This window comes from Pan troglodytes, chromosome 9 (assembly GCF_028858775.2).
Source record: "Pan troglodytes isolate AG18354 chromosome 9, NHGRI_mPanTro3-v2.0_pri, whole genome shotgun sequence".
Taxonomy (NCBI): Eukaryota; Metazoa; Chordata; class Mammalia; order Primates; family Hominidae; genus Pan; species Pan troglodytes.
The window spans coordinates 38,120,877-38,144,299 of record NC_072407.2 but is presented as its reverse complement, the minus strand read 5'-3'; the positions used below and the strand labels follow the sequence as shown (position 1 = coordinate 38,144,299).

Genomic DNA, 23,423 nt, shown 5'->3' with positions numbered 1-23,423 from the left:
GCCACATTAGAAGAGAGTCTCTATGTATGCTGTGCGTGTGTGAAGGCCATCAAGACACAGGATGCTCATGAGGCTCTGTACAGAACAGCACAAGTTCAAAACAACTAAAATGTCTAACAGGTGAATGGTTGAACAAATCATGGTACATGTATATAATGAAATACTATACAGCTTTAAAACTTATGTAGATTATGAGTGTTTTATACACTGCCTAAAAATAAAAGCAGATTACTATGTATATGAAAAGGAAAAGTGATACAGAAATGCATAAATACATCCATGCTAGGCATTAAAAATTTGTTCCCCAATCTGTAGCCTCTAATTCAAAATGCACCATGTTTTGCTTTTGTAATAAAGGGAGAAAACAAACAAGTCTGTTTGTGGAAGAAGCTGTGAGTCAAAATAAGAGAGCAGTCGGTTCTGGCTTTTCCCCGTCCATCAACAGTGGAGCTTTGGGTGTCTAGTGGCGCTAACCTCTTCCAGTGTACCCTAGTCACCTGTCTCAGCAGACCCAGCCCCTTGGTTCCAGACCAGGACTCCACAGTTTCAAAACTCCCACAATGCAGTTATTAAGCCACTAATTCCTGATGCCTCAGTGGTTCCCCAAATCACTGCCACAAGGACGCCTCTGCTCCTATACCTGGATAACAGCAAGCACTTCTGGAAGGGCATTCTGGGTGGGGGGCACGGGAGGCAGAAGGCAGAAGAGATGGTGAGCAGGTGCATCGGAGAGCATCTGGAGATCATTGGGAGAGTTCTGTGGAAGCCAAACACGGGTCGGTGAGAAGCACTCTTCCTCTTGCCCTTTACGCAAAAGGTTCGATTCAGAACCACAGGATGACTGCAGTATTGCCTTCTCCAAAGCCAAGTGAGGAGCAGAAGTCCAGCAAAGCATCTTTCTAGTATTTTGGCAAGCCTGAGACTCTTCATAACAGGTTAAGTGGAACTTAGCCTCAAATGCCTACTGTCCTCTCACCCCGAGCACTGAGGCTGGACAGCAGAAGAGAATTTATTTAGCACTACTTATTTCACAGCTAGGAAGTGAACTTTTTACAGATAAGAGGCTGCTATTTCAGGAAAAACTGTCACCACTTCTAACACCAACTCTTCAAGCCTTCCATTAAAGGCTGTTCATAAAAATACTATCTAGACATTCAAAAAGTATCCTTTTTAACCAACCGTTTTGTTTTTAAGAGTCTCTGATATTCTAAACCCTCAAATTCACTGTTCCATAAAAGTAGCCCAGAGCTATAAAGCTGGTCTCAGGTCAAACTGCACCACCGGGCCACAACTGCAATGTCACCTCATCCTATCAGTTTAGTAGGCAGGCAAGAAATGAAAGCACTCCTTTAAAAATGGACACAGCTTTCCACCCTGTCCCGTTACTGCATGGAGCTACATGCTCTATACCTACACACAGCAAGATCAGTGGACCTCATCAATGTCCCAATGGAACAGTTACCTAAGCCATTGGGTAATAAAATATGCAAATCAAGTAAAAGGGGACTGCCAAATGCTGAAGCTCCCTGCTACCATTCACACAAGGGCTAGCTGCAGTTACCTTGTAGTGAGAAGCCACGTAGAGGGCCATAAGCCGTTGGAGGAAAACTTCAGAGGCCTTGTGGTAGCAAAAGAGGGTATCTCTATTAACATAGTACCTGGGTCTGGAGTTAAGAAACCAAAACAAAACAAATAGCCGAAGACAGGTCATACTACTCTCTGGAGGCAGAACAAATTTCCGTAGCTGGGAACAGGAGCTCAGTGTCCTAAGCAGAAACACATAAAAGAAGGAAGAAGAGGGCCAGGCGTGTTGGCTCACACCGGTAATCCCAGCACTTTGGGAGGCTGAGGCAGGCAGATCACAAGGTCAGGAGTTTGAGACCAGCCTGACCAACATGGTGAAACCCTGTCTCTACTAAAAATACAAAAATTAGCCAGGCGTGGTGGCTGGCACCTGTAATCCCAGCTACTCAAGAGGCTGAGGCAGGAGAATCACTTGAACCCGGGAGGCAGAGGTTGCAGTGAGCTGAGATTGCGCCACTGCACTCTAGCCTGGTGACAGAGCGAGACTCCATCTCAAAAAAAAAAAAGAAAGAAAAAAAAAAGGAAGAGAAAAAGGAAATTGAAAATGTTCAACTTTCCCCTTTCTCTAGAGCAGCATCCTATGAAACAAAGGACCCAAGTCCTTTGAATTCTTTCACCACCCCTCTCCTTTTCACAGGGCCAGTGAAACCCAGAGGAGGATACAGTTCACAAGCTTCAGGCAAGGGGCAGCCTGAGACTATCCGAGTGATGTTGAGGCAATCCAGGCACAGCAAGTCATTCAGCCACTTCTCCACTGCATCCCCAGGGGCGTATCGGATTGACTCCTGGAGGGAAACCTCATGCAGTGTCCGCGCTGCTCCCCACAATCACACACACAAAAGAAGAAACAATGATTAAATATGTATTGTCTAAAAAAGCAAGGAAAAATGTTTCACTTTATATTTGTCCCATGGTGGCCAGAGACGTGTGGTAAGAATTTAAACTGGGTGGTTTAAAATTGTTTTTGGTGGATATTCAACTTGCCATGATACCAACCCCAAAGGGATCTCAATGCAACCATGCCCTGAGACAAGGACACACAAGGGCCCCACCATCAGAAGGCCCTAGTCTGGCTCCCATCTGGTCACTGGACTGCTGTTCCTCCGAAAAAAGCTACTTCTCCTCTTGGGAACTCAACCTCTCAGCCTGATGGTGGGAAGGTTTGGTGCTTCCCATGATGTCACAGGGGAAGCGAGGATCAGTAAGACTGAAGGGGCTTGCTGTGAACCGCGGGACCCGGGTAAGGTTCTGGGGTACCTGATGCCAATCTGGCTGTCGTCGTGGTCTTATTCTCAGCAGTGGTGCTGACCTGGCTCTGGGCGCTCTGTTGACGGAGCTGCTGAATTAGCTTGAGGGACAGTGACCGGCCAGTGCCCTCATAGCTAGAAACAAAGGCAAAAGGAATCAGGCACGAGGTCCCAAATCCACTGTCTAGGAGGGGACAGAGAGCTGCTTTCCTCCACCTGCTGAAACACCAGACCCCTGCTTCCCCCAGGACAGCCTTGCTCATCTCTGAACTTCCAGCATAGCAGGCACCTGTCCAAAGGAGGCAGGGTGGCACGGTGGCTGAGCTTGGGGCCACCCAGGCCTGGGCTCACGTCCTGGCTCATCTACTTAGTATCTTTGGGCAAGGAGCTGAATCTCTTTTCGCCTCATCTTCAAGAGGGGATTATTCTATACACCTCACAGGACTGTGATGTGAACTTAAAAAATAAGGACTGGAAAAAGGATATAAGTAAAGCCTTTAGCATAAAGGCTTTAGGCAGTTTTAGTGAAGCTGGAACAAAGTTAAATGGTCAACTAACGGAGCTGCTTTTAGAAGTACGGTGCATAAGGAAATGAACTGAGAACATTTCCAGTTTGGAAAATAAAACAAATCCACCACCTCAGTAATTCTTTTCATTGCTATGCCCACTTAAAAGGTGACATAAAATAGCTAAAAAATGTTGGGAAAAAATTAAATCACCTATAATCTGATAACTCAATCAGCTTTCATTGTTGAGTTTTCTTCTCCTTGTCTTTAGTCACAGGCATATGTCACCACAGGGTACACACAGCACTTTTCATTACATCATTTCATAGTACTCATTATTATATTCAAAGACTGTAAAATACTTCCTCTTACTCAAATAATGATAAAAGCTAGATGAGTGTTTTATGCCCACTCTCCACACCACATAACAAAGCTCTCCCAAAAGTATCCTATTTATTTATTTAAGAAAAAAGAGTAAGCACAAGCAACAAAACCTCAAAACTTTTGTCGTTAAAAGACATTATTATAAAGAAAGTGGCCAGGCATGGTGGCTCATACCTATAATCCCAGCCCTTTGGGAGGCCGAGGCGGGTAGATCACCTGAGGTCAGGAGTTTGAGACCAGCCTGACAAACATGGTGAAACCCCGTCTCCACTAAAAATACAAAAGTTAGCCAGGCATGGTGGTACACACCTGTAATCCCAGCTACTCAAGAGGCTGAGGCAGGAGAAATGGCTTGAACCTGGGAGGTGAAGGTTGCAGTGAGCCAAGATTACACCACTGCACTCCAGCCTTGGTGACAGAGTCAGAGTCTGTCTCAAAAAAAAAAAGAAGAAGAAGAAGAAAGTGAAAAAACCCATAGAATGTGAGAAAATTTTTGTAAATCATATCTGAAAAGGGACCTGGTATCAAGAATATATAAAGAACCCTTACAAATCATTAATAAAAAAGACAACCCAATTGGAGAGATGAACAGAGGATACGAATACACATTTCTCCAAAGAACATACGTGAGTGGCCAATACGCACATGTAAAGATGCTAATATCATTAGTCACCAGGAAATGCAAATGAGAATTATAACGAGAGGTCACTTCACACCTATTAGAATGGTTATAATCACAAAGATACATAATAAGTGTGTGAGAGGATACAGAAAAGTCAGAACCCTCATACTGCTGGTGGGAACGTAGAATGTGCAATTGCTTTGGAAGAGTCTGGCAGCTCCTCGCATGGTCAAACATAGAGTTAGCCCAATAGTTTCACTCCTAGGTGTATCCCTAAGAGAACTGAAAAACATGTCCACGCAAAAATCTGCACGCTAATGTTCAAAGCAAGATTATTAATAATATCCAAGAGGGAGAAATAACCCAAATGTCCACCAACAGATAAATGGAAAAATAAAATGTGGTATATCTACACAATAGAATACTATTCAACCATAAAAAGGAATGAAATACTGATACATGCTACAAGTCAGTCATGGAAGACCACATATTTTATAATTCCATTTATATGAAATGTCCAAAATAGGCAAATCTACGGGTACAGAAAGTAGATTAGTGACTCCCTAGGGTTGGGGGGTGTGGAGGAACTGGAGGAGGATGCATAGGCTTTCTTTATGGGGTGATAAAAATGTTCTAAAATTGGTTGTGGTGAGCACTGTTGCACAACTCTGTGAACATACTAAAAACCATTAAATTACACATTTTAAATGGATAGATAGTACAGTATGTGAGTTATATCTCAATAAAGCTGTTTGAAAAGTAAAAATCCATTTTATTTCAGTATTTTCAGTGTAAGCAAAGCAGTCACAATAAATCTGCATACAGAATAATCTCTTCAAGATGTGATTTCTATACAGAAATCTTCCCAATATTGGAGATACATATTTACTGACCTCAAAAGATTTCACAATATTGTTATATTCAAAATGCAAATTAAAAATGTTTTTCTTGTTCAAATGAAAAAAGTAAAATAAATGCAGAGAAAATGTACATCAAAATTCTAACAAAATCTACCTCCAGATGGTTGAATTACAGGTGATTTTTCTTTTTTTTTTTTGTTTTTGTTTTTGAGACAGTCTCGCTCTGTTGCCCAGACTGGAGAGCAGTGGTGCAATCTCGGCTCACTGCAGCCTCCACCTCCTGGGTTTAAGCAATTCTCCTGCCTCAGCCTCCAGAGTAGCTGGGATTACAGGCACGCGCCACCAGACCCAGCTAATTTTTGTATTTTTAGTAGAGATGGAGTTTCACCATGTTGGTCAGGCTGGTCTCGAACTCCTGACCTTGTGATCCACCTGCCTCGGCCTCCCAATGTGCTGGGATTACAGGTGTGAGCCACCGCACCTGGCTACAGGTGATTTTTCTTTTGCTTACCTGTTCTAATTTTTCAATAGCCAACACTAAATATTTCAAATTAAAAAATTAAATATTTCAAATTTAAAAAAACACGTCATTATGAGCTTGCTTTCTTATGATAATTATAGTACTTTAATACTGTATTTTCTAAGATATAAGATATTGGTATCACCATCCATGTATTTTTCAACATTTTATCACACCTACAGACAGAAGCAGACACTCAGCACATCAGACTAAAATTCTTCAGTCTTACACTGCCCATTTCATGTCGGGCCAGAGACGTGTAACAGTTCATTAAGAGACCAGTTTCCATTTGCAGAAGCCCAGTAGAGAATGAAGCAGCCCCAAACACTCAGAGACTCTGAGAATCAGACTTGGCTGTCCAGGCCCAGGCCACATCCGCTACATGCCCCTGAATCTGCAAGAGCCTGCCACGGGAGTAAGGACTCCTGCCCACAGTACCTTACCCGTTGATGGTGGATGCCATGAAAACAAGGTAGGGGCCAAGTAGGCTCTTCACCAAGGGGAGGGGGATGGCGGCAGCTTCATCAATCACAACTAGTTCAGCCTGGCCCAGCTTCACAGCATCTGCAGGATGTATATACTATGGGGAAGGAAAATTTAGATTATTAGCATAGCGAACTCATGTCACAGCTGTGATTACTGGTGACTCATCATAAAAGATGTTCTCTTTCCTCTCTCTCCCTGTTTCCTTCTCTCCTCTCATTCCTCCTTTCTACTTTTTCCTGGCAAGGCAAAAATGGGATGGGCTTGGAGTCAGACACCTGGGTTCAGAGAGTTCGGCCACTGATCATATGACCTTGGACAAGTCACTTAATCCCACAGTGCCTCAGACTCCTCCTCCTGTAAAATGAAGGAAATACCTATCTTATGGCTGCTTGAAGGAAAAATAAAGCAGGTATATAAAGATGCCCTGCCCAGTGCCTGACTCACAGTGCTGAGAGATAGATGGTGGCTCCCTTTCCTTTCTCTCCTTTGTCTCCTCACGTTTTCCCCCAGCCTCAGATAAGGAAAGCCGATGAGCTCGAGGCATAGCTCGACCCCAGTGGTGGCTAAAGAGGAGAATGTCGGATTTCTCATGCCGGGCACTGTGCTCCCTGCTCTGATGGCATGATTACAAGGGCCAAGTCTTCCTGCACTGACGGACATTTCTAGAACTTGTTATTTTCTTAATACATAAACACTTACATATCTTTATGCATACAAACAACCTCTTCAGTTTCTTCAGGGCTTCCTGCTAATTTTAAAGTGGTTTGAAAAGCAATGAAGAGGTATCTTATAGGAAACCTGAATAACCAATTAACATAAACAAAGATATTCAACCTCAACAATAATCAGTGAAAGGCTAAAGACAGCAGGGAGATACCATTTCACAAAACTTAAATAGCTGTTAAAACATCCAGAGTTGATGAGGTCTTAGAGAAATTAAAACTCAAATGAATGCTGGCATGGGGGTAAATTGGTATAAACACTTTGAAGGAGAATTTGGCAAATTTTAAGCAAGCTGGAAAACTACACAATCCTAAAGCCCAACAACTCCACTTTGAGAAACATACATGTAAATATAATTTACTCATATAATACCTAAAGATCAATCAACCAGATCTACAAGCTTTAATCTGCATAGATCTTGAAAACAAATGTTAAAAAAGGAAAGCTGCAGGAGGACAAGTACAGTATGTTTCCACTTATGGACAGATAATTACGTACTAAACATAGAAACACATGAACTGAAAGGACACACACCAGTATCAGAACTAAGTCACCCATGGGGAGGGACAGAAGGAAATAGGATGGAAAGGGGTTGAGGGACTTCAACTGTATTTGTGATGTTTTAGTTCTTTAAAACAAAAATCTAAATGACATTTAAAATATGAAACAAACACAGCAAACATCAAAATGTCAACAATACTTAAACCTGAGTGTTGGGTGCCTGAATGTTATATTGGTCTCTGCATGCTCCTATACATTTGAACTATTTCATTACAAATAAGATGTTCTGCTTTGCTACAAGTTGATGGGCCAGGGAGGCAGCAACCCCATCCATTTCTTTTTTTCATTTTTTGAGACAAAGCCTCACTCTGTCGCCCAGGCTGGAGTGCAGTGGTGTGATCTCGGCTCATTGCAACCTCTGCCTCCAGGGTTCAACCAATTCTCGGGTTCAACCAATTCTCCTGCCTCGGCCTCCCGAGTAGCTGGGATTGCAGGCGCATGCCACCATGCCTGGCTAACTTTTTTAAATTTTAGTAGAGATGGGATTTCACCATGTTGGCCAGGATGGTCTCCAACTCCTGATCTCAAGTGATTCGCCCACCTCAGCCTCCCAAAGCGCTGGGATTAGAGCCATGAGCCACCATGCCCGGCCAACCCTGCTCATTTCTAGCAGCAGAATGTACATCCTCAACAGGGCCCCAGATCTTGTATTCTTCAAGGGAAAAACTAAACAAGCATCTCATAAAAGCAGCAGAAAGCAGCCCCCCAGGGGAGGTGAAGCCAACTTTTATCTAATATTCTTCTTTTTCTCAATCTTGAGCCCAAAGAGAGGCCTGAAAGGTACACAAATGGAGTCTCATAAAGTAAGGTCACCTCCTCTGTGCTCACACTGGAGACAAAAGAACTCTGGTAATATGAGAGAGTATTTGATTACAAATTCAAGAAGGAGCAAGGCCCGAGGCAGGGTATTTCAGGGAAATGTTTTCCTTCTTTGGTTTGTGTATTTTTCTTGAGTTTTAACAGGTCTCCGTGTTCTCATTGCCTGCAGCCTGACCCTCACCAACAGCAGCCTTTCCTCCTCCCAGCTGGGGGAATCAAGCAAAAGTGAGCAGAAATGTACAGAATGAAGAGATTCTAGAAAGAGACTAGTAAGAAAAAATTAAGGTGAAAGGCATAAACACTTAACATTGTTTATAATCTGGCCTCTGATAAAAAGGTATAACTTCTTGACATGCATATACATATGCTTTGACAGGCATAAAGTGCTAGGGTATAAACTGCCAAATTCACCTGGCTCACTTCCCAACCCAATTCCAAAAATAATCAATGAACCTCCTCCAGTAAGAGCCCATTAGTCTCAGTCCGTCTGTAAGCCCGTCACCTCATGCCTCTCTTAGAGATTTAGCAAAACTGCAGCCTTTGGACAAGTGCAGACCATTCAGGCTTACAGAGTGCTAGAGATTTTTAGAACTTTTGGGAAAACACTGTTTAAAAAAGAAAATAGGCCACTGGCTAAACCACAAAGATTCAGAGCACATTTTGCAAAGTTCTTTTTTTCATTTAAGCTGTAAGGTTATTGTTCTAGTTACAGATGCAACATTTCAAAAACTGCAATAACTAAGCAAAGTTAGAGCTGATGTCAGAAGAAAGATTCTCTTTTAGTTAATCAGCATACTTTCCACCCCACTTATTCCATATTCAAAGGACAAAAACACAACTTTTTCAATCTAATTACATATATTTGTTAGTTTGCTGAATGTTTTTCTTTAGAAGAGTCTGAAAATCTGGAACAGGTTTAGCATACAACACCACCATTGTCTAAAAGACATGCAATTACACAAGACATACATGTCTATAACAGGAAACATCTTAGAGCCAGTTAAATACAGCAAGACACTGGCCCTGCACATCAGGGTCTGAGAACAAGCCTCACCTGAATAGTCTGCCTGTGTTCTCGAAATACATTCACTCTGATCACTGCTTTGTTAAATTCAGGATTTAGAGACTGGATAATCTCATAATCCAGATGTTCCTGGTGGGGAGTCAAACCAATGACAAACTTTAGAAACAAGTTTCAGAAACTAAATATTATGAAAGTAAGCAAGTATTCTAAAGACTTCACTTGGATTTAAACCCAGCACTGTATCAAAATAAAAATCCTTTTTTTTTTTGAGATGGAGTTTCGAGCCCAGGCTGGAGTGCAGTGGCGTGATCTCAGCTCACTGCAACCTCCGCCTCCCGAGTTCAAGCGATTCTCCTGCCTCAGCCTCCCAAGTAGCTGGGATAACAGGCATGCGCCACCACACCCGGCTAATTTTGTATTTTTAGTAGAGACGGGGTTTCTCTATGTTGGTCAGGCTGGTCTCAAACTCCTGACCTCAGGTGATCCGCCTGCGTCGGCCTCCCAAAGTGCTGGGATTACAGGCGTGAGCCACCACACCAGGTCCAAAATAAAAATTCTTAATCCAAATTTCCTACCTGATATTGCAGAGCATCAAATCCTTTAAATACAAATTCAAACAGAGTATGGAGGTTATCAGGGCTTGGGGAGGTAACAAAGATATTGGAGTACCTACAGAACAAAATAAAAGAAGGATTTTTAAGAAATTAGGAACATTTTAAAGAAACAATTTAAAAAAGAAAATATTTTTGTTTGCTCCTGTCCCAAAGGTGATAACCAGAGGTAACAGCAAGGGACAAAGTCAGGACACCTTTTGGGAAGGAAAGTAAAGCAACTCCAGACATTTAGCTACCAACATCTGTGAAACCAAACCGCTTAGAAGCACTGTGGAGACAACGCCCTCGGTGTGCAGAACAGACAGACTGCTTCCCAATCCAGTGCACTGCTACAAGAAGTAGTTTCATGCTCATCACTAGCTGTGCTGAGGCTTTCAAATGGTGAAGCTGGGGAGCTCAATCGGTGCTCAGGCCAAGGCCAAAGCTAACCTCCAAGTTAGCTTTGCCTTGCTGAGTATAAAGGATGCTAACAGCAGATGCTAATGGCTAAGAGGCTGTTACAGCTAGAGCAGCAGGAAGAACGAAGGACAAGGAGTCAGGAGCTAAGCTCAAGCCCCAGCTCTATCAGCACTGACTTGCTGGGGGATCTTGGGTAAATCACTGGAACTCCCCAAACCTAGGTTGATTCATCTATAAAATGCCCACAGAGCTCTAAAGAGCACCAAGGAAGATAATGCACAAAGGCAAACACAGTAAGTTCTAGGTTCATTATTATGGCTGAGAAGTTGGAAGAACATACTCTATTGGCAGCTGCATGTATCTTCCAAACCCAGTAGAAAAGAACAGAAACTAACATCACACCTAAAACCAGCTCCTCAGAAGCCAAAGAAAGCTTCTTTTAATCAAAATCATTAAAATGTCAAACTTGTACTTTTCTCAGTCAGCAAGGCTGGTCATACACATTCTCATGCCCTGAGTTGTAAAGTTTCTTACTCCCATTTCTTTGCCTCTGCATGTTTGTTCAACTGTAAATAGTGATTACAAAGGCCCTGGTATATATGGGTCTGTGTGTACACACAAGTAAACATGCACCTTTAGGGTGGGTTGGGGAAACAGTGCTGCTGTTTCCTGGCAGGAAATCAAGACCTAGAGAAATCACACACTGAACCCACTCAGAACTCAGAACTAGGAACGTGAGATACCAGTCCTCTGACCCCAACCCTGCACACTACCCCCACAGAGCCCAGAGTTCCTAAAGATGGGGGACTGAATCCCCTTACCCAAATGCCACCGCCCCAGCAATCGCCAATCCCAGGGCTGCAGATTTTCCCCGTCCTCGGGCAGCTGTGAGTGCAACAGTACTCCTCAGGGTCTTTTCAGAGATGCCCTCGATAAATTTCAAGACAGCTTTGGCCTGTGGAAAGAGAAACATATTAGGTGAACTCCAAGAAAGACCCAAGTTTCCACCATTCATCACCATCACTGTGGAGAAGTGAGGTTGATGGCAGGCTAAATAAGAGGGCGGCAGTTCTTGCAGGCCAGAAAGCACTGCTCAGCACCTGGACTTCTCACTCCCTTGGTCATCTCATTTCAGTCTCAAGGCCTTTGGTACCAATTTTTAATAGATGCTGATAACTCAAATTTACAGCTTCAGTCTGGACCATTTCCCTGCACATCAGACTTTTTTTTTCCTTCTGAGATGGAGTTTCACTCTTGTTGCCCAGGCTGGAGTGCAATGGTGCGATCTCGGCTCACTGCAACCTCCACCTCCCAGGTTCAAGCGATTTTCCTGCCTCAGCCTCCTGAGTAACTGAGATTACAGGCGCTTGCCACCACGCCCAGCTAGTTTTTATATTTTTAGTAGAGACAGGGTTTCGCCATGTTGGCCAGGCTGGTCTCGAACTCCTAACCTCAGGCGATCCGCCCGCCTCGGCCTCCCAAAGTGCTGGGATTACAGGGGTGAGCCATGGCACCTGGTCCACACCAGACCTTTTTTTTTTTTTTTTTTTTTTTGAGACAGAGTCTCGCTCTGTCGCCAGGGGCTGGAGTGCAGTGGCATGATCTCGGCTCACTTCAACCTCCAACTCCTGGGTTCAAGTGATTCTCCTGCCTCAGCCTCCCAAGTAGCTAGGATTACAGGCGCACACCACCATGCCCAGCTAATTTTTGTATTTTTAGTAGAGACGGGGTTTCACCATGTTGGCCAGGATGATCTCGATCTCTTGACCTCGTGATCCGCTCACCTCAGCCTTCCAAAGTGCTGGGATTACAGGCGTGAGCCACCACACCCGGCCGGCCCACACCAGACTTTTATACACATGCAACTGCTTCCTGTACATTCCCATTTGTACACTACAGATCTCAAACTTTAAACTGAACGCCTAAAGTTGCCCCAAACCTCCTCCACCTAGTCTTCCCCATCTCAGTTAACTGTTCAACTGCTTGGGCCAAAGCCTCCTCAATTCTTCCCTGATAACTTGATTCGTCAGCAAATCCTGTTGCCTCCAAAACATATATAAAATCCTACCATTTCTTACTTACACCACTATCCTCCTCTACTGCTCTGCTCAAAGCCACCACCCTATCCTTCTTCCATCATGACAGCAGCCTCCTGATCAGTCTTCCTGCTGCCACCCTCACTCCACCAGTCTATATTCAACACAGCAGCCAGACGATCCTCTTAAAAAGAAGCCTGGGGATGCCTCTGGTAGCTGTGCTGAAAGGAGACTATGGGCATAAAAGCCTCCACTGCTCCCATCTGTTATAGAGTAAGTGCGAAAGCCCTGCCAGTGGCCTGAAAGATCCTCCAAAAATCTCCTCCTCCACCCCTACTCACCCTGCTTCAGCCCCTCAGCCTCCCTGCCAGGCCTAGGACACCGGAGGGACACCCCTCCCCCAGGCCCATGCACATGCTGCTTCCTCTGCCTGAAGCACTGGCTCCCCAAGAGCCACAGGGCTTGTTTCCTCACCTCGCCTCCTTCATGGCTTGGCTCCAAAATCACCTCCTACATGAGGCCACCCCTGCCCCTGTATGTAGAACCACAGTGCCCCACCCTCATCTGGCATGCCCTATCCCTCTTTGCAACTTTTTCTTTCTTCCCATTGTACGTAGCATCTTCTGCTTCACCATATGGTCTGCTCATGTCTTTTATTTACTGACTGTCTCATCTCGCTAGGAGGCAAGCTTCATGAAGCAGGTACATCCCTCTTGTCTACTGCTGGGCCCCCAGTGCCTACAGGAGAGCCTAGAAGTAAAAGCAAGATGCCAGTGACACTGAACGACAGGAGCCACTAACTACTTGGGGGCCAAACTTTGCTCCTCAGCTGGATCTGTGCTGGGAATAGGTGTTTGAGGGTGGGAAGAAGGCCAGATGGTCCTGAGAAGTTGTCATGCTTGCCTAGGCAACGATGCTAAGAAGAGACTGAAGAGACACAGGCCAAGGTAGATGGAAGGGGAGAGGCTTCAGGAAGCCAGAGTTTCTCCAGATGAAAACACTCAAAGGGAATCCAGGTCGTATTTAACTTGGCCTTGCCTGAAGGCTATATTTTACCATTTTGTTTTATATTATAGAAGTTATAAACTCTGAAAAATCCAATGACATAACAGAATGGTACCAAATCTAGACTAAAATGCATCCTAAAATGAAGAACCAATACAAAAAAGGCCAAAATCCAACTAAAAAATGGGCAGAGGAAATAAGCAGACCGGCTCACCAAAAAAAAAAAAAAAAAAAAAACCAACAGCAACAACAACAACAAAACAACAGATGACCAATAATTATATGAAGAAGGTACCCTCCTCTCTCCTAATTAAAGCAGCAACACAAATTAAAACAACGGTCCTATGTTCTCATATCAGATTAGTAAACACTTACAAGTTTACTAGGAATCACGGTTGCAAGGGTGTAGAGAAAAAGGCATTTCCACACACTGGATAGTTCCATCAACTGGTACAACACCCATTTGAATACACACAACCTCTCATCCAGCAATTTCTCTTCTGGAAACGTATCCTAAATATAGTGCCCACAGACTTATCTGTAAGAATCCCCTAAGAGCACTGTTTCTAACAGTGGAAATGCTGGAATCAATCCAAATGTCTAACAGGGGACCACTTACACTCTGTAGTATGACCCCTTCGCATTTAATTCATTTATGTGCATGAAAAAAGAGGCAGCAGGATACATAATAAACTGTTAATAGCAGTTGTTTCTGCAGAGTGAAACTGCCAAGTGGAAACACCACTTCTTATTTTTTTATGTACTCTTTTTCTATTAACTTTTTGGGTTTTTTTGGTCATAGGCCATTTGTTTTCTTATAACACTACTTAACTAGAATCAGTTTCTCCTGCTTTATCCTATCACTCACTCCTTCTCTTTTGTGATAAAGAGGGTACCAGGAAGTGAATCAAAAAAGCCTAGGGCCTGCAGCTGGAGCTGCATAGAGAGCTATGTAGCTGCTGATCGTATTTCCAGAATGAAAAGGGAAGCCAGCCTGCTGGGACTCAGCCCTAAGCGGGAGGTGTCACTGCAGCTATCTTCCCTCTCAAGGGCAGCGACCCATGCTGCTCATTTGGCTCAGGGTGACCTAGAACCCTGAACACACCTGACAGTTCAAAGACCTCTGGGCTGTGCCCAGTCAGTTCCCATCATGGCCCAGGAACCACCAGGGAAGCCAAGTTTACCAGTGCAGACCACCTAGGTGAGCACAGAAATGCAACCTGTAAGCTCTCACCCAGCCTGCTATTTGCACTCAAAGACCAGGTACGTTATTACCCCAGAGGGCCCTCATCAGGCCTCACACTGGAACCAGGGTAAATACCAGACTAGGGGCCTCAAGTTCTCCTCTCACTTCTGAATAAGCTATAGGCAAAAACCTTTATATCATCAAAACTTAACTGAAATTGCAGAACACAGGTATGTTGCCCTCTCTTGGAAAAAGTGGTGAGAGGATTCCTCTTTCAGTGTAATCTGTCCAGATGTAGTGGATCATGCCTGTAATCTCAGCACCTTAGGAGGTTGAGGCAGGAGGACTGCTTGAGGCCAGGGGTTCGAAGTTACAGTGAGCCGTGATCATGCCACTGCACTCCAGCTTGGATGACAGAGTGAGACTCCGTCTTTTAAAAAATAATAATAATAATAATAATAATTCATCTGCTCTATCTGTACCCTGACTAGGGGGAGGTAATCCCCAGACTTCTTTTGGGAACCCACACAACATGAAATAGCCCTACTGTTGCTGAGCACACACGAGTATGAGCAAGGGGAAAAGTCCCCTTCTCCAGGGAGGGTCTGGGTCTTGAGTCAACGTACCTTGGCTTCTGTTACGCTCCGTATGCTATGTTTTACTACCTTTGTGTTGGAAGTGCTGAGCACCACACTCACCTGGTCTAGAGTCTTACAGCAGTCCACCAACACACCCACAGGCTGGGTGTCCTGCAAGCTCTCCTTCAACTCCCTCAGCTCCAGATCAGAAGGACCAAGACTCTCATCCTACCAGAAAGAGGAGAAGGGGAAGGTCTGTCACTGTCACAGGAGGAACAACACAGAAAACGTAGCCTCCCCCAGATTCCTGGACCCCAGCACAGACTCACCGGAGTCTGGGGAGGCAGGGCCTCCATGGTGGCAACGTGGGAGGAGATGGGCAGGATGTTGAGCTGGTCATCAATGACGAGACACTTCTTACAAGAGGCCAGAGACAGAATAAACCTGAGATACAAAACCGCTGCAATGAAGTGTTGGGGAGGGCATGCAATGTCTATACAGAGTATAATTTTTCTTCAAAAAAATTAATTGGCCCCAAGTGTCTCTAAGAAAGCCAGAAAAAGCTAAAACCTAGTTGGAGAGCAGTGTGAGATGATTCAGCACCTCCTCCACAAGGCACCTGAACATACTTTATACAGCAAATCAGAAAACCAAGGACTCATCCCAGGAGATCAATTAGAAGCCCTCCTGTTGTACATGACTGCCACTATTCCCTACACCACGTGGCCCTCCCCTCATCCTCCCCGGCTTGCTCTTTAGCACTGAGGAGTTTCAGGCCATCCTTAAATGGGGAATTCCAAACCCAACCCCCATATGATCACCAGTCACACAGGGAAAAAATACAAATGAATTCATCTTTTGTCACTAGGAAAAAGAAAAAAAAGGAAGAAGGGGAAAGGAAAGCTCCCCAAAGAAATACAATACAAACGTTCTTGCATGCAGGAAAAAAAATGTGTTTGACTATAAAATTCAAACATCCTCCCACTGCAAGAAAAGGATTTCACAGGCTTCTGTTGTATTCAGTAGCACACAGCTGCTCCTCCTGATCTGCTCATTCTACTGACTTAGTGCATCACAGATGGTTAAAATGAGAAAGGCCCCCAGGGTTCATCAAGGCTCGGATTTCTACACCTCAGCACTACTGACATTTTGGACCAGATAATTCTTTGGTGTGGAGCTGTCCTGTGCACCACCAGTTGTTCAGCAGCATCCCTGGCCTCTACCCACCGCATGCCCACGGCACCCACCACCACCCTCCCAAAGTCATTACGATCAAAACATTTCCAGACATTGCCAAATGTCCCCAGGGGGCCAAATGGCTCCAGATGAGAACCACTGATTTAGGTCAAAATTTCCTAAGGTGTTTCACAGGGTGCTAACTGGTGTTCCCACACCCCCCAAAAAAACTCTGTGGTAAAATAAATTTGGGAAACAATCAGTTAAACAGGTCCCTGCTGCTGCAAGACTTTTCAGAGATTACAACAGGCTGGGGCAAATCTTCATAAAGGAAAAAACGGTATAGGTGTTTCCCAGACATATATAGCCAAACCCTCCTCATATGTTCCCTCTTAAAAGACTAGTGTTCTATGGTCGGGCACAGTGGCTCACGCCTGTAATCCCAGCACTTTGGGAGGCCAAAGTGAGCAGATCACTTGAGGTCAGGAGTTCGACACCAGCCTGGCCAACACAGTGAAAACCCCACCTCTACTAAAAATACAAAAAATGGCTAGGCACGGTGGCTCATACATGCAATCCTAGCACTTTGGGAGACTGAGCGGGGCAGATCACTTGAGGTCAGGAGTTCAGGACCAGCCTGGCCAACATGGTGAAACCTTGTCTCTACTAAAAATACAAAAATTAGCCAGGCATGGTGGTGGGCTCCTGTAATCCCAGCTACTTGGGAAGCTGAGGCACAAGAATTGCTTGAATGCGGGAGGCAGAGGTTGCAGTGAGCCAAGATCGTGTCTCTGTACTCCAGCCTGGGCAACAGAGCGAGACTCTGTCTCAAAAAAATAATAATAATAATAATAGAAAAAATTAGCCGAGTGTGGTGGTGGGCACCTGTAATCCCAGCTACTCGGGAGGCTGATACAGGAGAATCACTCGACCTGGGAGGCAAAGGTTGCAGTGAGCCAAAATCGCACCACTACACTCCAGCCTGGGCAACAGAGCGAGACTCTGTCTCAAAAAAATAATAATAATAATAATACAAAAAATTAGCCGAGTGTGGTGGTGGGCACCTGTAATCCCAGCTACTCGGGAGGCTGATACAGGAGAATCACTCGACCTGGGAGGCAAAGGTTGCAGTGAGCCAAAATCGCACCACTACACTCCAGCCTGGGCAACAGAGCGAGACTCTGTCTCAAAAAAATAATAATAATAATAATACAAAAAATTAGCCGAGTGTGGTGGTGGGCACCTGTAATCCCAGCTACTCGGGAGGCTGATACAGGAGAATCACTCGACCTGGGAGGCAAAGGTTGCAGTGAGCCAAAATCGCACCACTACACTCCAGCCTGGGCAACAGAGCAAGACTCCATCTCAAAAAAATAAATAAATAAAATAAAAATAAATACATACAAATTTAATTTCAGATAACAAACTGTACACCATATTTGAAATTATGGGTGTTCCTTTGCTCAGAAGAAACATTTTGTTGCCTTTTTCTGCCTCTAATTACATCTCACCCCACCTCCCATATTTCTCTTAATCATTTTTACTATGCCAGTATGTCATATTCATAATAAAAAGTTTGGAAAGACTACTGCTCTATGAAATATCTTCTGGGAAGCAGTGATCCAGAAAAATCACTCCTTTAAAAGATGAGTAAGCTAAGAGCCAGAGAGAGTAACCTGGTTTAACTGAGCTGTCAAGGCCAGTAGCAAGACAAAATTGAGGTTTCCTGGCTCCAACTTTCCACCACGTTTCACCGCTTCCAGTTAGTCTCACAACTGCTGCTGCTGTCAAGAATCTCATCATTTTTGGAATATTGTACTACTTTCCCCAATATAAAAGCAAAGTTTTCAGTTGAGTCCAAGATAAAAATGTCCCTCCCAATGTGGCTGCCCCACAATTGGGAGGAACTATAGAATTACCTTTCATTAAATCTTCCCACCACATCCTGATGGGCCTCAGTTCTGTACCTGGAATGCACATCCTAACAAAGAAAGACAACATCCATTAACAAAGGCATGCAAACAGTGCTGAGGACCAGGGTCCAAATACAAAGCTCTATCCAAGGAGACATGGGCGATCTTGCTGGAAACAAAATCACTCCCACACACACTGCTGTGCCAAATGGTATTTGCTGAAACTGGGATCAGACACTGAATGCAACGTTGCTTATTAAAATCTTTCACTTTTCCACATTTTTCCTAGCATCCTAAGTTATATTCATTTATTTCATAAAATTGGCATGCTGTGTGCCAGATATGCTGTGTATACACTAATGAACAAAGCATGACCTCTGTTCTCATGGCGCTTGGAGTATAATGGATGGAGGAAGAAAAATTAGTAGATAAATACAAATTTTGACAAATGCTACATATGAAATATAGACTGCACGGATAGCAAGTGGGGGTCACTTATGTAGGGTAGTGAGGGAGGGCCTCTCTGAGATAAGCTGAGGCCTGAAGGGTAAGTAGGTAGCTATGTCAGAGGGAGAGGAAGAACAAACTGATGTGAGCACAAAGTCATTCGTTCACTCTCAAATATCTAAGGAATGCTTACTAAATGCCAGGAACTCTTCTAAGGTCTGGAAATGCAACAGCAAAGAAAACTAACTCTCTGTTCCAATCAAATTTATTTACTTATTTATTTATTTTGAGACGGAGTCTTGCTCTGTTGCCCAGGCTGGAGTGCAGTGGCGTGACCTCAGCTCACCGCAACCTCCGCCTCCTGAGTTCAAGCAATTCTCCTGCCTCAGCCTCCCTAGTAGCTGGAATTACAGGTGTGCACCACCACACCTGGTTAATTTTTTTTGTATTTTTGGTAGAGACGAGGTTTCACCATGTTGGCCAGGCTGGTCTCAAACTCCTGACCTCAGGTGATCCGCCCACCTCAGGCTCCCAAAATGCTAGGATTACAGGTGTGAGCCACTGTGATCGGCCCTCCAGTGAAATTTAGAGACTAGCACAGGAGGACAGACAAATAATAATAATAACTTTAAGTCATTGTCAAGTGCTTTGAAGAAAAATAAAGCCGGTTAAGGAGTGACAGGCGGAGCTGCCTACTGTAAACAGGGTGTGAGGAAAGACCACATGGATGAGGTGATATCTGAGCAGGGGCTTGAATGCAATGAGGAAGCGAGCCAGGCAGAGGTCCAGAGGAAGCACATTCCAGTGGGAACAGCAAGTGCCGAGGCCCTCACATGAGTGTGTGCTGGGCATGTCTGAGGACATTTGAGGAGGCCAAAAGGGCTGTAGTGCAAGTGATGAAGGGAGAAGTAATGACAGGAAACAGCCCCTAAGATTTGAGGAAAGTCCATTTCATCAGATAAATGCAGCTCAGGAAACCCTAAGTCCAATCCGACCACCATTACTGAGCTGCTGGACATGGGCATGACTTAAAACTTGCCTCTGAACACTGACTTGGCAACGCTGATAAAGTGAGGAGACCAGCTCTGCATCAGGTGAGACATATCCCTAATTCCTCACCATGTCCTCAGTCAGTGTCTTTTGCTTTGGGAGAACACAATCTCTGCTGGAGTTGAAATTCTTGCCAAACTGGAGTACAACTGGCAAATGTTCCTTCGTCATCCATTAGGATAAGGGCCAGTGAGCAGTCTGCACATGGTCCTTTTTTTGCAATACACAAATTTAGGCACTGGCATTGCTCCTTGTACAATATCATTCCAGAAAATTTAACTACATAAAAGCTGTATCATATCTGAATCTCACTGGTGTAGAATTTGCAAGTGCCTGAAAACAAAGGTGAAATTCAGAGATTCCTAGGCACACTCATGGACCCTCAGATTTTAACTGTAGTGACTTTTTCATTAGTTAAAATCAAAGAGCTCTTAGCCCAGAGGCTGTGCTGACTACTCACTGGAGCTGCCCAACAGGAATTCTTTAAAGAAAGCAGAACACAGCAAAAACAGATTTACTTGAACCCTCACAATTAAGTTAAAAAACAGATGCTTACCATGGTCATTGTGTACAATTGCTTGAGTGAGTTCATGGTCCGTAGGAGGATGACCACTAGCCCACCACCTTCCACTGTTTCTACAGTCCTGGCCAGCAAGTTTGGAGTTAAGGCTTCAAAATCCTGGAAGAAGGGGGCGTTAGAAAGGGCTGGTCATGCAAATAGCTACCCAAAGGACTTTTTTTTTTTTTTTTTTTTTGAGATGGAGTCTTGCTCTGTTGCCCAGGCTGGAGTGCAGTGGCGCAATCTTGGCTCCCCACCCACCTGAGCCTCCCAAAATGCTGGGATTACAGGCATGAGCCACCGCGCCCGGCCCAACCCAAGGGACTCTTAACCAAAAGCCAGGTGATAAGGCAAAAAGAAGACTTCAGAGCACAAAGCCAAGACCATACCTGTTCCCACCTTGACTTCCCAGGATACACACACAGGGGTACCACAGAAGAGGGCCAAACCCTCGAATATACGAATACCTGGTTTTATATGCCAAAAATGGGTCTCTTATTAGAGACGTTGTTAGTTTTATATGTCAAAAATGTCTCTGATAAAATCCTATTTGGAAACAAATTTTCCAACCTTCACTGATTCATACTTGAATTTCAGAAACATCTTACATTTTCTGACATTTATAGCTCAAACCTGTTTGACAAAACTATACTACATGGGGGAGCTACTGCTCACAGGAGTCATTATTCAGGCAATTGATCATGGCAGCAAGTAGAAGACCACTCCCTACCAATCAGTGATAACCCAGGGCATTTCCCTGAGTAAAGGTGAAAATGAGGCATAATGCCCTCTTTTTTGGCCTCCAAGGTGAGATGCAAGCCAGCAGTATAGGAGACAACCCATATTTTGCAAGGTATGTAACTTGACATAATAATGGGGACAGTCGTAAGTGTATATGATAAACACACGAAAATGTGGGGATTTGTGCTTAATTTTGTCTTGTCTTTTTTGGGAGAATGGGGAAGGGAGGTGGCACAGGAATCAAAGAAACAAAGAATAAAACAAAGACCACCAGTGCTTACACACACACACACACACACAAAGTGAAACTTAGTCTATTAACTTGCCAGGCAAGAGAATACACACCAGTGCAGAAATTCACCAAGTAGTCTCTGAGGGGTAAAGTGAGGGGTTTTTAAGGGCTAGAAAAGGGGAGAGGGGCCTTCATGGTGGGTATGCTACTCAGGCACTCTGGACAGGACATTTAAGTACATGGGTCTATATCCGGTTGGAAAACAAGTCCCATTGCTCACTGGACAAAAAAAGTCTTTGGTGAATGCCAATAAGGACCTGGGGTCCTAGAGGCACTCAAAGTCTCTGGCATTTGCTTTATCAGCTTTAGCTAGTTAGAACCCGTTATAATAACTCATCACTTCAGTTCTGGTGTCTCTAGACAAGTGCTGATTTAAGTAGAAAATTCTCTTTTTATATGGGGTAGGTGACCGAGTGTACTTTGGAAAGTGGCCGGGACTTCCACTAATAATGCTTGGGCATAGGGAACATGGGACTCTCCTCTCCTTACTGTACATCTGTTCCCAGTGGAAAGCCAGGCAGCCCAAGCAACCCTCAAGACTCTGACTTCAATCACAGGTTAGAGGAAGCCACCCACCTGCAGCACACACATGCCGAAGGTATTGCCCAGGATCTTGTGGGTCTCGTTGTAGTAGCAGTAGCGAATGTTTGTGGCTGCTATGAAGAGTTCAAAGGGGTCATCCTGCTTTATGTTCAATGTTCCATTCTTTATTTTCTTCTGCAGCTGTCGCATTCTTTTCTTCCGGTGACTGCAATCACACGCCCCCAATCCCATGAGAGCCAGTTAACCAGAGCAGCTAAAGAGTTGGAACCAGGGGAAAGGCTCAGTGATCACCCACTTAGACTTTCAGAGCTAGCAGGGAACTTGAAAGTGTGAGGCCCACTTCAGGTGGAGGGCAGTGGAGAGGCATGAGAGGCATTAGAGTGCTTAAGGGCTTGGAGTAAGTGATAAGTCTATGTGTGAACTCTGCTATTTTGCCTGTGACCTTGAGCAAATACTTTGCTTTAAAAGATGGGTAATAGGGTAGCTAACCCTCACATTTGGCCAAAGCCAGAGCTTGAAACCAAACCTGAGTGGCCTCATTATCTCAGTCATAAGCCAATGCTTCAACTGCACTGTGCTGCTCCCCAGAGATCCTGGGAAAGACAAGCTGATGGCACATTACTTTACTCATCCTTCCTAGAGGACTTCCTCCCCGAGAATGTGGGATTATGTCTTCAAGGGCAGGTCTTACGTAAGACAATAATGATACAGGACACAGGGATCAGAATGGAATCTGGACATCTCTAAGGAATTCCTGAATTTTTTTGGTCTTAAAAACCCTGCATATCCAGTTGCTACTTACCTTTCCTTTACCAAAAGAGAGAACTAGAATGTTCTAGAATGGAGGATTACAGCTGATCAAAATTTTACCATAGTTCTCTAACTTAATAGCTAGAACAAAGGCCTTTCCTCCTGTGGGCCTCCACTTCCTCATCTATGAACCAAGGCAGTGGGTGAGTTTGTCTCCACTGTCCCTTCTGGCTCAGGCCCTAAGCCCATGACTTACAAACAGGCATTAGCTTGAACACAATGCTCTGCCAGACTAAGACAGGGGTGGGGCAGAAGAGCTATAAGAGGTACAAAAGTAGATTTTTAGAAGTGAAGCCAGGTGGTTTTAATTCAAAAGGCAAATCTGCCCAGAAGACTTTGAACTGCCTAATTCCACACCCATCTCATATTTGCCAAATGAAAAATAGTGAAAACCAGAAGCCCTAAAAACTTAAAATTCTGGGATAGGCAACAGGCCTTATTCTCAATCTGTATTAAAAATGCCTACCTCTCTAAATATGAGAGTATATACAACAGAATACCAATTATGGTTCAAAACTACATCCCTGTAATATACACCTAGATGCTGACAATGCCTAGACAGTGAGATGTTTTTTATTTTCATCTCTGGGTTTTCTGCACTTTTCACATTTCATCAGTAAGGCTCTTATGATTGTCTGGTTTCCTTTAGGCAGAATTCCTTCACTTTAAGACCACAGGACAGGGGCAAGTTTAGCCTCTGGTACTAATTTAAATTAAAATAATTTTAGAGCCTGTTAA

At 44.2% G+C, this 23,423-nt stretch overlaps 1 protein-coding gene across 3 annotated transcripts in view; it reads right to left on the bottom strand.

Moving 5' to 3' along the window:
- The window catches only part of NAT10 (N-acetyltransferase 10), a 42,030-nt gene that overhangs the window by 13,136 nt on the left and 5,471 nt on the right, over positions 1–23,423 (bottom strand). For all 3 annotated transcript variants that reach the window (XM_016920657.4, XM_016920658.4, XM_016920659.4), the window contains exons 4-16: positions 21,909–22,080; positions 20,297–20,419; positions 18,250–18,311; positions 15,484–15,598; positions 15,275–15,382; positions 11,171–11,304; positions 9,912–10,005; positions 9,367–9,465; positions 6,167–6,303; positions 2,842–2,966; positions 2,248–2,398; positions 1,562–1,658; positions 641–757 (exon numbers count right to left, since the gene is read on the bottom strand). In XM_016920657.4, coding sequence (XP_016776146.1) covers positions 641–757; positions 1,562–1,658; positions 2,248–2,398; positions 2,842–2,966; positions 6,167–6,303; positions 9,367–9,465; positions 9,912–10,005; positions 11,171–11,304; positions 15,275–15,382; positions 15,484–15,598; positions 18,250–18,311; positions 20,297–20,419; positions 21,909–22,080 — 1,534 coding nt within the window. The remainder of the gene's footprint in view (positions 1–640; positions 758–1,561; positions 1,659–2,247; positions 2,399–2,841; positions 2,967–6,166; positions 6,304–9,366; positions 9,466–9,911; positions 10,006–11,170; positions 11,305–15,274; positions 15,383–15,483; positions 15,599–18,249; positions 18,312–20,296; positions 20,420–21,908; positions 22,081–23,423) is intronic.